The sequence below is a fragment of the Trachypithecus francoisi genome, unplaced genomic scaffold, assembly GCF_009764315.1.
Source record: "Trachypithecus francoisi isolate TF-2019V2 unplaced genomic scaffold, Tfra_2.0 Lachesis_group9, whole genome shotgun sequence".
In the NCBI taxonomy this organism is placed as follows: domain Eukaryota; kingdom Metazoa; phylum Chordata; class Mammalia; order Primates; family Cercopithecidae; genus Trachypithecus; species Trachypithecus francoisi.
The window spans coordinates 25,602,837-25,618,722 of NW_022681474.1; the positions used below are offsets into that span (position 1 = coordinate 25,602,837).

At 39.6% G+C, this 15,886-nt stretch overlaps 1 protein-coding gene across 2 annotated transcripts in view; it reads right to left on the reverse strand.

The window, feature by feature from the left end:
* The window catches only part of CUNH10orf67 (chromosome unknown C10orf67 homolog), a 132,287-nt gene that overhangs the window by 43,916 nt on the left and 72,485 nt on the right, over nucleotides 1-15,886 (reverse strand). For both annotated transcript variants that reach the window (XM_033209221.1, XM_033209222.1), the window contains 3 exons: nucleotides 4,864-4,926; nucleotides 3,743-3,822; nucleotides 3,586-3,651 (listed from right to left, as the gene is read on the reverse strand). In XM_033209221.1, coding sequence (XP_033065112.1) covers nucleotides 3,586-3,651; nucleotides 3,743-3,822; nucleotides 4,864-4,926 — 209 coding nt within the window. The remainder of the gene's footprint in view (nucleotides 1-3,585; nucleotides 3,652-3,742; nucleotides 3,823-4,863; nucleotides 4,927-15,886) is intronic.

Below are 15,886 nucleotides of genomic sequence, written 5' to 3' on the forward strand. Positions count from 1 at the left end.
GGTAACGTCCTAGGCCTTCACATTCACTCACCACTGGCTCACCCGAGCAACTTCCACTCCTGCACGCTCCATTTGTGGTGAGTGCCTTATACAGGTGGACCATTATCTTTTATACTGCATTTTCACTGTATCTTTTCTATGTTTAGGTATATTTAGATGCATAAACACTTACCATTGTGTTACAATTGCTTACAGTATTCAGTTACGGTCTCCTGCTGTGCAGGTTTGCGGCCTAGGAGCAATAGGCTATACCATATAGCCTAGGTGTGTGGTAGGCTATGCCATCTAGGTGTGTAAGCACACTCTAAGATGCTCACACAATGATGAAATTGCCTAATGACATGTTTCTCAGAATGCATCCCTGTCATCAAGTGACACATGACTGTCATTTATATATATAATACGATGATATTATGAATAACTTTATATCAATAGACAATTCAATGAAATAAGAAAATTCCCAAACATAAAAGACAACATAAATTATCGAACTGATTAGAAGAAACTGAAAATTGGAATAGCCCAATTTTTATGACAAATTGAATGTTATTGAAAACTTTCCCCAAGGGAATGATAAGCATTCAATTCAGAATATTTGCTAATTGGGAGGAGAGGTGACAGGCACTGGATGGGCAACAGGGACCATGAAGCTACTGCTAATTCCTTCTTTCTTTACCTGTGTGGTGAGGACAGAGGTGTTCACTTTGTTGAAGTAAGGAGCAGTGTAGAGTTTCTGTTTACAGCGGGTTCCAAGGTGAGGGGACTACATGAGCAGAGTGGGCCTTCACCTTGCATGCCCTATCTAGATTTCTGATGTTTGCAGTCTCTCTGGTATGGCAATCTAGTGCTCTGAGTTGAGGCGGGTGGGGAGAGGAGGGGAGGGTAGGAGAAGGGATGTGTGCATGGACCTCTTCTATATATGCAAGCCAGAGTGGCACGGGAACCATCTGTAACATTTATGTGCTTGGTAAGCATAGTGGGCAAAAGTGAATCCATCTGGCCTGGAGCCCATCAGGCAGAACAGAGGTGGCTCTGGTGGATGCATGTGGATTGCTGCCTGGTGTGGAGGTGGGAACAGCGGTATCACTGTGGCATTAGCCAGGTAGGGATATGTTCCAAAGCTGATGTGCCACACCTGCATACTGTTTGTGCACTAATGATGACATCAGCAGCTGCACCTGGCTTGGCACACCAAGAGGAAGGACTATCCCCGCCCTTGTCAGCACTGCTCACATTCAATCTTCCTGGAAATAATAACTCAGCAGAGTTGGAAAAGGAGCTTGGAAATGAAACCCTGAATTGGACTGGGACCCAATATAAATCATGAATTGACTGAGAAACCATTGAGTTGGACTCTGATCTTGACCGGCTAAGGTGAGGTTTTTCCTCTACTAAACAAAAATGAGTGCATCTAATCTAGGATCAGTTACAGTAAAATGAAATTACCATGTTAGCCCACGTAAGTCTGTGACTGCACAATTAATCTCCATACCACACCGCGATGAAGTACTCTATACAAATGCACTCTCTACGGTGCTGTATATGCCACATTGAATTAATAACTGCAGCTGCAGCCTAAGTAGAGAGACATAATCTACAATGTCCCAATTAGTTGGTTAAATGAGAAAACATAGAAAGTGTATAGTAATAAATACTTCTGCTTTCCTAAATATTTAGATATCAACATAAAGTCTGCAGAGACCAAAACGATTAATATGATTGTCAACATCTTAGTTAATAGAAAATCAATTAGAAGTAAAACTTTAAACTCCATCTCTACTAAAAATACAAAAAAGAAAATTAGGCAGGCATGGTGGTGGGCGCCTGTAATCCTGGCTACTCAGAAGGCTGAGGCCAGAGAATCACTTGAACCCAGATGGAGGTTCCAGTGAGCCGAGATGGCGCCACTGCACTCTAGCCTGGGCAACAAAAGCAAAACTCCCTCTCAAAAAAAAAAAAAAAAAAAAAAAAAGGCCGGGCGCGGTGGCTCAAGCCTGTAATCCCAGCACTTTGGGAGGCCGAGACGGGCGGATCACGAGGTCAGGAGATCGAGACCATCCTGGCTAACACAGTGAAACCCCGTCTCTACTAAAAAATACAAAAAACTAGCTGGGCGCGGTGGCGGGCACCTGTAGTCCCAGCTACTCGGGAGGCTGAGGCAGGAGAATGGCGTGAACCCGGGAGGCGGAGCTTGCAGTGAGCTGAGATCCGGCCACTGCACTCCAGCCTGGGCGACAGAGCGAGAATCCGTCTCAAAAAAAACAAAAACAAAAACAAAAAAACAGCAAAACTGATACATTCTCGTAAATCATCATTGAATAATAGCGTCAATCCCGTAGGGTCAGAGACAAGGTAAATCTTAAGGATGAAAGTGAACCCTAAGGAAATAAATAAGGGAAAGTCATTTTATTCAGCACTAGAGATAATCCAAAACCTATGTGCAGGGAAATGAAATAAAGTGCATATTTAAATTTTCTTTTGTCTCACACGTATCTACATTCTGTTCTTAAATAACTATGTGAGACAGGGCAGGTGTTAATATGCACATTTTACACAGCACAAAATACTTTTCAGCACATACATGAAACACAGGTAGGAGATCATTTCAGCACCAAACAGAACAAGGCAGAACATTTTACTACAAGGTGTTTTTGCTCTCAATCCTGTGTTTTTTCTGTCTTGGCGTGGATTCTTTGTGCCCCCTCACTTAGGATGAATTATTCCCATATAATATACATAGCCAGGTATAGAAGTTTATACAGACAAAATCCATAGTGTGTGCTTATGAAATACATTGCAAATGTAGGGCATTGCCATTCCAAGATCTTATGTGTAAGCTTCAAGTTTGACCTCCGATGGCCTGCACCAGACCAACATTAAATCCATTGTGCCTGGATGATGCTTGACTGTGAAAGAATATTGTAAAAGAACTTCCCACACGTGTTAAGGAAGAGAATCTGGGGGAAATTATGGCAGAACACAACTAAACAGAAGACAGATTTTTAATGTTAACATGTTAGGGTAAGGGAAAAAATAAGCATTTTTTCAATATGCATCGTCTTTGTCCTTTTCAGAATTTTACAGTTTCACTTCTTCCATTTTGAAAAAGGCAAAGAGGATATTGGGAAGAGAAATAAAATGTTTATGTGAGTGAAAAACAGATCTGAGAGGTTGAGGAATTGGAGCTGTTGTGTCTGGTAGAGGATCTGATATATAAAGCAACTTTATAAAGACAATACAAACTAGTTACATATCATTGTGTGCAAATGAGCAGGAAAAGGTTTTAATAGCCCTATGAAAGAAGATGACTAAATAGGTCTGATTAAACCAGGTAATAAGAGAGTTTGTCTGTCCTGCTGATCTTTTAAAACAGAAACACAGATAGGGAATGAAAACACCTCGAATGATTTCACTTCTCAGTGATTTTGATTACTCTTCTATTTTAGATCAATCATTTTGCATTTCTTGTGGAAGTATATGAGGTAATTTAACATTAATATGTTAAAAAGTTGCAAGGTTCACAACTACCTTAAAGGATGATTAGTCACGTTTTTAGAAATAGAATTTGTATATATCACACCATACCTGTTCCTGAGAATAAAGAATCTCTTTTCCCAGCTTTTGCTTAGTCGTTCTGCTTCCTTCCTAAACCTATAATAAATTTACAGATGGTTAAATATTGCATTAGTTACAAATGCACATTATGTCTCATTACCAGTGCCTTTCACTCTGTTACCAGTACCTTTCCACCTTCTTTTTCTCATTCTCTAAATTTGCCTTTAATGCTTCTATTTGAGACTCCAAAGCTTGTTTGTCTTCAACCTTTCAATAGAAAATATATCACAAAGTTAATTACACAAACAATATATCTTGTTTCTCCATAAATCTGAAAAGACTATTTCTGTAAATAGTATATATATTCTAATTACTATCAAAAATAATTTGAGGCAGGGCACGGTGACTCACACCTGTAATCCCAACATTTTGGGAAGCCAAGGTGGGAGGATGGCTTGAGCCTAGGAGTTTTAGACCAGTTTGGGCAATACAGTGGGACCTTGTCTCTATAAAAAATTAAAAATTAGCAAGGCATGGTGGTGTGCACCTGTAGTCCCAGCTACTTGGAAGGCTGAGAAGGGAGAATTACATAAGCCCAGGAGGTCAAAGCTGCAGTGAGCTGTGATCACGTCACCACATTTCAGCCTGGATGACAGAACGAGACCCTGTCTCAAAAACAAAAATTTCTTTTCAAGAGAACAATGAGTTATATTCACTTGTAAATTACCAAACATAGGAACGGTTTAAGATCCCATGCCTCTATTTCCTGTAAATGGTGAACTTAGAAGCAGTAAGCTCTAAACAATATTACAAAGCAACCAAAATTTATCTTCATCAGCCGCACAAGCTGCCCCTTTTTGTAAATTGTATATTGTGTTTCGTAAATTGTGTTTTCCTTCACTTACTGTGGTCTCTCCATCTCTTTGTCATAGGAAGCAGCTTCCCCCAGTTACTCATTTCTTCCTTCTATCAAAACAGTTCTCAAGAAAGGATCTTACCAACTCACAGTAGATCTTTATGCCATTTATCAATAATGTTTATATTTTGCAAGAGGATGAAGTTTCAGCAAAAGGAATGAATCTCTAATAGATGAATTGTAGGCATATCATGAATGAGAGAGGCTTCCGTGGATATGGCAGGGATGTGCTACAGAATCATACTAATGAGGCAATCAGGTCCTCTGTCTCTTCATAAGGCTAATTCTCAGTGTAGCTTCCAAAGTCATTGCTACTTTCTAAGCAAATTGCTACTTTCTAATATAAACAATAACTAGGTTCATAATAATAGTCATATTAGTCATTATTACACCTTAGATCCTGATATCTTCATCTTTTCTTCTTCATGTGTCCCAATAGGTGCTGTATAGCTTACCTGGCAAGAAAATAAACCAAGGTAAATATAAATTTTCAAATTAATGCATAACAATGTGGCTTTTCTGCAGCTTTAAGAAAGAGAACTGAGACTTACAATATGCCAACCATAGTCCCCTGGCAGTCTTCACTGTCTTATATAATTTAGATATTTCAGTGTTTATATGTAGCATTTGCAATCAGACCACGGCAGCCCATTGAAAATAATTTTCCTATTAATAATACCAGTTTTTAAAAAATGCATTTTATTATAGTCTCACTTTCATTGTATCTCGCTTTTAAAAAATCCCATTAGAAAGGTGCTAGATCTCTTGGATCTATCCTCCATATTTTAACTTTTTTAGTTATTTCTGTCTGCCATTTTGCACTATGTTCTAGGAAATTTTCTTCACTTTATCTTCCAGATTATTAATTCTTAAGTTGTGTCAATTTTATTATTCAGCCTGCCTATTGCTTTTTTTTTTTCAGTTTTATTTGTTCCTTTTAATAAATTGTTCTTTGGTTCAGACTGTTCCTTTTTCATGGCTGCCTGTCCTTGCTTAATAGAAAAAAGTTTCTCTTGAATGTCTCCCAAAATATTTTTTATAGAAATAATATATTTTAAATTTTTGTCTGTTCCCTGAATTAACTGTTTCATGCAGGGCCAAGTGCTTTTCTTGTCCTCTTTGTTCACTCCGTAAATATTTGCTGAATGCTTATTATATGCCAAGAATTGTTTAAGCACTGGAGATACAATAGAAAACAAAATTGAGCTAAAGTAGAGAAGGCAGATTTGAGATAAATTACAAAAGAGGTCAAATTTAGGGGACTTTTTGAGTGAGGACAGAGCTGCCTGAAATTTCTCATTTGGGCAGGTAGACGGAGAATGAACCTATTCACTAAGAACAAACAATAAGAATTGGAACAATTTTGTGTGCTAGTCTTTTGTTTGTTTGTTTGTTTTCGATAAATTCAGATTTACCAAAACACTTTGAGTCTCAGGTACCCATGGCCTGTTTGAATGAAAACATGTAATAGGCAACTGGTTTGGCTCTGTGTCCCCACCCAAATCTCATCTTGTAGCTCCCATAATCCCCACGTGTTGTGGGAGAGACCTGGTGGGAGATGATTGAATCATAGTGGCAGGTCTTTCCCATGTTGTTCTCATGATAGAGAATGGGTCTCACAAAATCTGATGGTTTTAAAAATGGGAATTTCTCTGCACAAGCTCTCTCTTTGCCTGCTGCCATCCATGTAAGACGTGACTTGCTCCTCCTTGCCTTCTGCCATGATTGTGAGGCCTCCTTAGTTATGTGGAACTGAAAGTCCATTAAACCTCTTCTTCCCAGTCTCGGGTATGTCTTTATCAGCAGCATGAAAACAGACTAACATAGCAACTGAGACAGGGCCTGGAATTTGAGAGATGGGTTGATCCTAGATATATAATTTAGGATTCCTCAGTACGTGGGTTGAAGCTAAAGATTTGGATAAGGCCATTCATGAAACTAATAGTCAGAGAAAAGCATGTGATCAGGGATGGAAGCCCACACCCCCGGCAATGGCTAACCTGGCATTTTTTTTCTTCTTCAACTTTTATTTTAAGCTCTGAGGTACATGTGCAGGATGTGCAGGTTTGATCCATAGGTAAATGTGTGCCATGGTGGTTTGCTGCACAGATCAATCCATCACCTTGGTATTAAGCTCAGTATCCATTAGTTATTATTTCTCCCTCTTCTCATGCCTCCCCGCAACAGGCCCCAGTTGTGTGTTGTTCCCTCCCATAGTCCATGTGTTCTCAGCATTCAACATCCACTTAGAAGTGAGAACATGTGGTGTTTGGTTTTTTGTTCCTGCATTAGTTTGCTGAGGATAACCACTTTCAGCTCCATTCATGCCCCTGCAAAGGACATGATCTCATTCCTTTTTATGGCTGCATAGTTCCACGGTGTATATATACCATATTTTGTTTATCCAGTCTATCATTAATGGGCATTTGGGTTGATTCCATGTCTTTGCTATTGTGAATAATGCTGCAATGAACACTTGTGTGCATGTATCTTTATAACAGAATTATTTATATTCCTTTGGTTATATACCCAATAATGTGATTGCTTGACTTGCTATTATGATTTACCTGATAGAAGAACCCTTAGGACTGACTTAGTCCTGAACCTGCCCATTTTTCCTGCCTTAGGTATCTAAACTCTAACTCCTACTCCATCAGAACCCAAAAGCCTGGAGAGTCCTTTGGTGGTTCTATAACTACCCAAATAACACTTCCCTTAGTTGTCTACACAGTACCTCAAACTTCTTAAAAGAAACTATCACCCACCACTACAAGCACAGTGACTCTCACTTATCAAGACCCATGTGACAGTAAACTAGCCAAAAAGAAAGCCAAAGAAACAATACTACCAACTTAACAAAAGCAACAAGAAGTCTTAGTTATCATTAGCCTTCCTTGGCATCAAAAAAGTGGGGGTCACCAAAGTGACATGCAATGGACACTTTTTGGAATCCCTCGACCTATTTGTTCTCAAAGGGCACAAACCACTTGAACCACCTCTTTGCCCAGAGTACAGCAGGCAGACAGTGAGTTCACTACCATCTGATGAACAGTAAGTAGTCCAAGGAAATCACCGGGGGAAGATCCCCAGGCCCACGGTCAGGGAGAACATTTGCCATTATGCTAAAAAAAAGTTAACCCAAATTTAAAAAATTAATTCCCAGAAAATTAGGAAAACAAATCAGTAGAACAAAATAAGTTTCCATGTAGAAAGACATTAATATACTTATTTCACTATATTCAAAGTTACATCGGTGATTGAATGCTTATAAAAAAAACCTCTATTTAAATTTATGTACAGTAAAAATTAGTTTCAATTTTTAAGGCTCCCTTTTCCCAGCTCTCATATAATGATCAACTATGTAATAACTAGAGATAAGTCTGTTCTAAAGTCTATCTTTTGTAAAGCAAATAATTATTCAATCTCTCCAAACGACAACACTACTATGATGATGAAGATAACATCTCTTTTCATTAAAAAAAGACAGAAAAAAGCATCACATGTAGACTAGAGTGTTTGCTCTCCAGTTCGAGTTGAACTTTCAACTTTGCTGCAACATGGTCTATTGAATCCTGGCTCTGTCCACATTAAACTGTCATTTTGTTTTGCCAGCTGCTGACCTTCCACTTTCTCTGGAATACACACACTGGTCTTTATGTGCTCACTTCATTGACAGGTGCAAACACTGGACTGATAATAGATTGAGGTGAAAATGAATGTTAATATTAAAATAAAAGTAATTAACTTCCTAAATAGGAAAACACAAACACAAATTAAATAATTGTAAAGATAATAACATATTGTAATTTAACAAAATGTGTGTTTTTTTGAGACAGAGTTTCACTCTTGTTGCCCAGGCTGGAGTGCAATGGCATGGATCTCAGCTCACTGCAACCTCTGCCTCCCGGGTTCAAGTGATTCTCCTGCCTCAGCCTCCAAAGTAGCTGGGATTACAGGTGCCTGACACCACACCTGGCTAATTTTTTGTATTTTTATTAGAGATGGGGTTTTGCCATGTTGGCCATGCTGGTCTTGAACTCCTGACCTCAGGTGATCCACCCGCCTCGGCGTCCCAAAGTGCTGGGATTACAGGCATGAGCCACCACTGCCGGGCATGATTTTAAATAATTTATTATAAATATTTCTCATTCTCTTTTGAATTTGTTTATGCATTTATAAAAATTCACAAAATTAAAAAATAAAGGTTCATTTATAACAGAAGTTATGATTCTTAAATTTGCTTCCTATTTTTAAGCATTTATGTCATATTTTTAAAAATTTAACAAAATACTATTCTAAATTAGAATCAGTAGCCAAGGTTTGTATTAACAGAAGCAGCAAATTATGTTTATTAACTGCCATAAGATTGACTACATTCCTTATCCTACCCTCACATCTCTGTTTTCTTTTTCTTATCAAGAGTCAGTACATTTCATTTCCACAAACATCTCTCTTATGAAACTTAGGCATTTTCTCTGGGCTTAATGAAATTTTGTCTTTTACCTCTATATCCTTTAAATCATTGACTATATTTATATTACCACTAAAGTAGTCTCTCTGACTCATCATGATGAAGAATGATTTTTCCTCTTTAAAACCTCAATCACTTTGACTCTCATATTAACATTTTTTAATCTGCCATGCAAATAACTACTTTTGAACACCAGTAATGTGCCAGTGGGTGGGAGGTGGCCACGGAGTGGAGGAGCTGATAGAAACACACGAAATGAGGACCAACCTCATGCACTTACAATTCGGAGAGAAGAGACTGAGAATTGGGAATACTGAGAATAAGATATGAGGCTGTGTGCAGTGAAACACTAGTCATGACAGGGGCCAAAAATCAAAACAAAACATTTATCTGCATATATCACTTGTGAATTTTCTTCTAACAAAATTGTTAAGGTAGGCAAATCTTTCAAAAATAGGACAAGACTTTCCTCATTTGATGTCCCCAAAGGTGCCACTCCATGTTTGCCAAGGGGCTCTGAGGTTTCTTGGTAGAATGACTGGACTGTGAAGCCATACAGGATTTAGGCTGATCCAGGCTATACGCAACTCTTAAGCCTGTCTTGAAGGTTCAGAAGGCCACAGAAGTCTGTCTGGGCCTGGCTTTCTCACCTGGCTCTAGACCATCCTCGATCTTGTGTTCAGGTGTTCACTGCAGGAAGTCAGCTATGCAAAAGCAGAATACATATCTATCAAACTATTCACTCCAAAAAATTTGTGACCAGGGCACTTCAGTGATAGGAATGTGTCTATTAAACATGATGAAGTCATTGTTTATAACAGCAAACAAAAAAAAAGAAAGAAAGAAACTATATCTCAGGAAGGCACTGGTAAATTGATACGAATTGGTTATGTAAATTGTGCTACTTCTGTCGGGTGAAATACACATAGCACATATAATTGATTATATAAATTCAACGGTATGGAACGATGTTATCTGTATCCTGTTGAAAATGAGAATCTGCATCAAGACTTGTCTGAAAGGGTGGTGAAGAGAGGTTTTCAGTGATTATCTTTGGGTGGCAGGATTTTCTTAAAAATTTTCTTCTTTTGGCATTTCTTCATTGAGCAAATTTTGTATGATAAGTATGTATCAGTTTTGTGGGTTTTTTTCTTCAAGACAGAGTCTTGCACCATGGCTCAGCCTGCAGTGCAGAGGCATGATCTTGGCTCACTGCAACCTCTACCTCCCCAGCTCAAGTGATCCTTCCACCTCCGCCGCCCAAGTAACTGGAACTACAGGTGTGCACCACCATACTCAGCTAATTTTTGTATTTTTTGTAGAGAAGTCTTGCTATGTTACCCAGGCTGGTCTCAAACTCCTGGGCTCAAGCAATCCTCCTGCCTGGGCCTTCCAAAGTACTAGAATATTACAGGCATAAGCTTCTGTGCCTGGCCCTGTATCCGTTTTATTTAAAAAATTCAGACTCCTGGCTCCCACTTAGGAAGTAAAAAATGCCATTCCGACATTAAAAACAAGAAAAATCTAGATAAACTACAAAATCACAACTTTTCTTGAACCCATCAGAGAGCTGGGGTCACACTCAGGTAACCTAAATTCCAAAGAGGAACAAGACCCTCGGAGAAGAGACGAGACCCATGAATGGTTCATAGGTCTCATCTATAGCCGAAGCAGCACCATGCCAGCTTCAATACAAGCTGGTAAGAAGAATGAGCTAAAATATAAAGAACTTCTGAAGAAAATGTTGGTGAGCAGGGCAGTCTGAAGTAGCTGGCGGCACATGTTAAAAGAGGAGCTTGCATTCACTCACAAGTTATTTTTTTTCCTGTCCCTTACCAGATACTCATGAGAAAAACTGAGGGCAGAGCAATTTTGAAGAGAGTCACTGTTGATGGTGCAGACTTGAGGAAGGGATCAGCTGCTACTACAGGAAAATCACGTTTCCTGGGTCCTTCTTTCCTAGGATGTGAAAGTCTTAAGCCTCTGGGAGAGAGGAAGCAAACTCTCTGGCCAACCAGACTCAAAGAAGGTGATCAGTGGTTGATGCTGGGAAGAAGTGTTAGGTATCCCATTTATTTCTCCCAGGCCACTCCTTTCTCAGAAGGAAGTTTTCAACTGCTGGGGTAGGTAGCACAGTCTCTTGCTCACAACTTAAAGATGGAGATAGCCGGGCACAGTAGCTCACGCCTGTAATCCCAGCACTTTGGGAGGCTGCGGCGGGCAGATCACAAGGTCAGGAGATCGAGACCATCCTGGCTAACACGGTGAAACCCTGTCTCTACTAAAAATACACAAAATTAGCCGGGCGTGGTGGTGGGCGCCTGTAGTCCCAGTTACTCGGGAGGCTGAGGCAGGAGAATGGCGTGAACCTGGGAGGCGGAGCTTGCAGTGAGCCAAGATCGCACCACTGCACTCCAGCCTGGGCGACAGAGCGAGACTCTGTCTCAAAAAAAAAAAAAAAAAAAAAAAAGATGGAGATATATTATGTCAATGGGAAAAATAAAAGAAGAAAAAGTTCACTCCCCTGGGGAAGGGGAATGGTAATTGTCTTGGACCTTCAACTCTATGCCAATACCAAGTGGAGGTGTCCTACTATGGCAGGAAGGACAGGAAACTCCTGCCCAAGACCAACTTCAGATACAAGGCAGAGTGAACTGCCCCAAGGAAGAGGGGCAAGAATGCTGAGAAAGTCCACCTCTGGGGCCTGGGCACGTGACACCTCTGAAAGTCCGTGCTTGGATTAGAACTGCAGAGAATCCTCTCTACCTTCACTCATGGAGCATCAAGCAATAGCAATGCACTACTGAGGCAGGGGTAACAGCATGGAGGCAGATCTTCTCTATGGCACAGGTGGACAGGTTCTTCTAAAAGCTGAGGGTAGAGTGGTATTCAGAGAAAAGCACTCTGTGACCCCAGTTCCCATGCTAGTCACACACCCTCCACAAAAAGAATATCAGAACTGTCGCCTGGTGCAGTGGATTACACCTGTAATCTCAGCACTTTCTGGGGCCAAGGTGGGAGGACCCCTTGAGCTCAGGAGTTTGAGAACAGCCTGGGCAATATGGCAAAATTCCACCTTTATAAAAAACACAAAAGTTAGGCTGGGCGCGGTGGCTCACGCCTGTAATCCCAGCACTTTGGGAGGCCAAGGGGGGCAGATCACGAGGTCAAAAGATCAAGACCATCCTGGCTAACACGGTGAAACCCCATCTCTACTAAAAATACATAAAAATTAGCTGGGCGTGGTGGCAGGTGCCTGTAGTCCCAGCTACTTGGGAGGCTGAGGCAGGAGAATGGCGTGAACCTGGGAGGCAGAGCTTGCAGTGAGCTGAGATCGCACCACTGCACTCCAGCCTGGGTGACAAAGCGAGACTCTATCTCAAAAAAAAAAAAAAAAAAAAAAAATACAAAAGTTAGCTGGGCATAGTGGCATGTGCCTGTAGTCTCAGCTGCATGGGAGGATGGCCTGAATCCACGAGACAGATGTTTCAGTGAGCTGAGATCACATCACTGCACTCCAACCTGGGTGACAGAGCCAGTCTCTTTTTTTTTTATTATCAAATAAATAAAAAAATAAGGACTGTGGTCCACTAGAGGTAACCATAGCAACAACCAATCTCAACTCAACTTTGGTTAGATTGGCCCAACCTGTCACAGTAGTCATACACATCCCCCCCCACACACACAATGTATGTATACACACATATGTGTATGGGTGTGTGTATCCATGGTCTCATAAGAGACAGGTTATTTCCATATGTGAATACAATTTATTTCAATCTCTACTATTCTACACATGATGTCCAGCATTCAATCAGAAATAAGAGGCAGCTTGCTGGAACAGGCTGGATGGTGCCAGCCATGTTAGGAGGTTGTACCATGTGGTCTCTGGCATCCCCACTGCTAACCATGGGCAAGGTCTCGGTGCACAGGTGGCCTGGAGTGCTGCTCCAACTGTAGCTGTGTCGGCGTGTGATGATGCCATCCCATACCAATTTGGCTACTGGAATCCCTAGTAGTAAAGTAAAATCTCAAGGCTCTCCAGCACACACAATGGCTACACTGACCTCCTAAGGTTTAAAAAAGGCCTTCCTAAGATGCCTTAGAAGGCCATTGCAGTCGCCACTGTGCTGTTTTTGATTGGCACCTTTCTATTATCAAAGGCTGCCTCCTGCTGTCAGGCTACATCAGCAAAGTGGGGACAGACTAGGTTGTTCCAGTTCTGATCACTGGCAATTTGGTGTCCCTGCTGAATGCATCCAAAAGCTACCAGGATTACTCCTATCATGACCTTCCAGACTTTGATGACTAGCACCCACCTCAGCCCTGAGGAGTCACAGTGGAACTGCACCCGGCTTTAAGATTCTGAGCAGAAACTATGTCTAAGGGTTAAAGAATTCTGTAGTTTGCAGATGTTTAATAAAACATTGGCCAGATTTTATGGGTCTATTCCAAATATGTTATCTGGACTTACAACCAGCTCATTAGGATATAGTCTATTTTTCATCTCCTGACCCTGACAAAAAGCTCCCGACACGGTTTTCCCCCAGGAATATGGAACATGGAGGAACAGCAATGTTCATTGTCTGGAAAAATGGGAAGTTATTCTGTAATGGAATGTGTTGCCTTCACCATCCTATTTAGAGTTCAACACTTCTTTTAAATGGTCTTCATTGTCAATTTTTTCTTGTAGCAAATGAAAGAATACAGTATGTCTTTTTAAAATTACTAAGTAATTTATTTTTAGAATACCTAAGTATCTTATCTCCTACACTTATTTCTACCTTCATGTTCTAGTGGAAAACGATGGTAAAATCAAATGTCAGTGAAAGTACATCTGTTATATTTTTTACTTGCTTTCTTATTGACAGCATCCGGGAATTTTTCAAACCACAGAGCAAGTTTTCAAAATATAAATACTTTCTCTGTTTACCAATCTTCAGTGAGTTCTGATTTGGTTCACCAATAGACTGGGCAGCATACAATTTGGGTCATTCTGTCCTTTGTATATCAAACTGTCCTGTATATCATGCTTTTAAGGATTGTACTTTTGGGCTGTTTCCTAATGAAAAATGCAGATAAGTGGTTCTTATTTAGAGTTTATAACCCTAGCGCTAGCACCTAGTATTATGATGGCATTCTGCTAAAGATTGCAAGACTCAGCCTGGATCCCTAGAAGACTAGATTGAGTTAGGTTGATTCTGTTTTCTAGCTTGCAAAAACTGACTTATATTCAAAGGAAATTAAAATGTCAAAACAAAACCAAACAAAAGACAGACAAAAAGGCAAGGAAAAAACATCTATTGTTGGGAGACAAAGCAATAAACAGAACCAGACTCAAAGATGACCTATATCTTGGAACTATCAGATAAGGACTTTGAAAGAACTATAATCAAAATGTTAAAGAACCTAGGAGAAAAGGTGAACACCATTCATGATGAGCAATAGATGTTGAATTTCATCAGAGAGGTGGAAAATGTAAAAAGAATCAAATGGAAATACTAGAAATAAAACAGGCAACAATCAAGATGAAGAATTTGTTGGATGGGCTCATCAGTAGATTCAATATAACTGAAAAATTAATCAGTGAATTTGAAGGTAGGTAAAAAAGACAACTCTCCAAACTGAAACACAGAAAAAAAGTAGTTCAAAATTTAATGAGTTGATCATGTAAGAGTTGTGGAACAACATCAAACAGTCTAGCACAGACATATTTGAAGGCAAAGACATAATTGTAGGTAACAGTTAGGAGTTAATAAAAGATATCAAACTACAAATTCAAGAAGTTCAGGATAAATAGAAATAAAGAGATGAAGGAGAAGGGACAAGAAACAACCAACGATACTTTATTATCCAGCTGTTGAAAAGCAAAGAGAAAGAGAAACTCTTGAAGTCAATCCAAAATAAAAGACATTAGAAAGAGAGAAACGAAGTTAAAACTTACAGCATACTCTTGTCAGGAACTGTGTAAGCCAAAAGAGGGTGTAGTCATATCTTCAAAGTATCAAAAGAATGAAACCGTCAATCCAGACTCAGAAAATATTTCAGAAAAATATCTATCAAAAATAAAGGCAAAAAAGGTCTTTTTCCAGACACAAACAAAAACTAAGAGAATTCATTGCCAGCAGACCAAAAGGAAGAAGTTGTCTGACACCAGACAGAAACCTAGATCTACACAAAGAAATGAAAGCTCTAGAAATGGCATAAATAAAAGTGTCAAATGCAAATCTTGCTGTGACAAATATATCAACTTTTGTCACATGGAAATATTTATATTAAACTTCAATTTTTGAAGCATATAACATGTTAGGAACTCTAAAGAACTGTACCTTTGACAGGAATATTGGAGATTATCCAAAGGCATTTAGAGCAAGATTCATGGACAGATATGAGTTTTAAGTGGCTTTCCTGGGAGCTCATAAGAAACACTCTCTTCACCGCTGAAGACTAAGCTATTTGGTGGGAAATTTCCCACCAGAGGTTCCTATGGATTGTAGTGGCTTCTTATTGACCTCTTACCAATCAGCTGCTTGGATGCTTCCGTCTGAAATCTTTTTTATGTTACTTTCCTGATTTTTGCTTTCCTAACTTTTCCAGTGGTTGCATAAAAATCTAAACCTTCATATTGAAATCTTTCCAATTGTAACACAAAAAGACCTTTCAAATATTCTTATACTTCATTTAATGTAAACCAGACAGAAATTTTATAAATTGTAATTGAATTCGACTTGCAAATTTTCCACAAGGGAGACAGACCACCAGAATCACACTCGTTGTTTAGGCCTGTGACCATCATTTCTGGTGGAATGAATTCAAATAAATGTTCACTGTATATTTTCAGCCACTGGATTAACTGGACTCCATAGTGCTTCATGGTATTAGGTGTAGATAACTTCTTTTTCTTTTACAGATTTGGAAGGGAAAATGCCATGAAAATTTGGGAA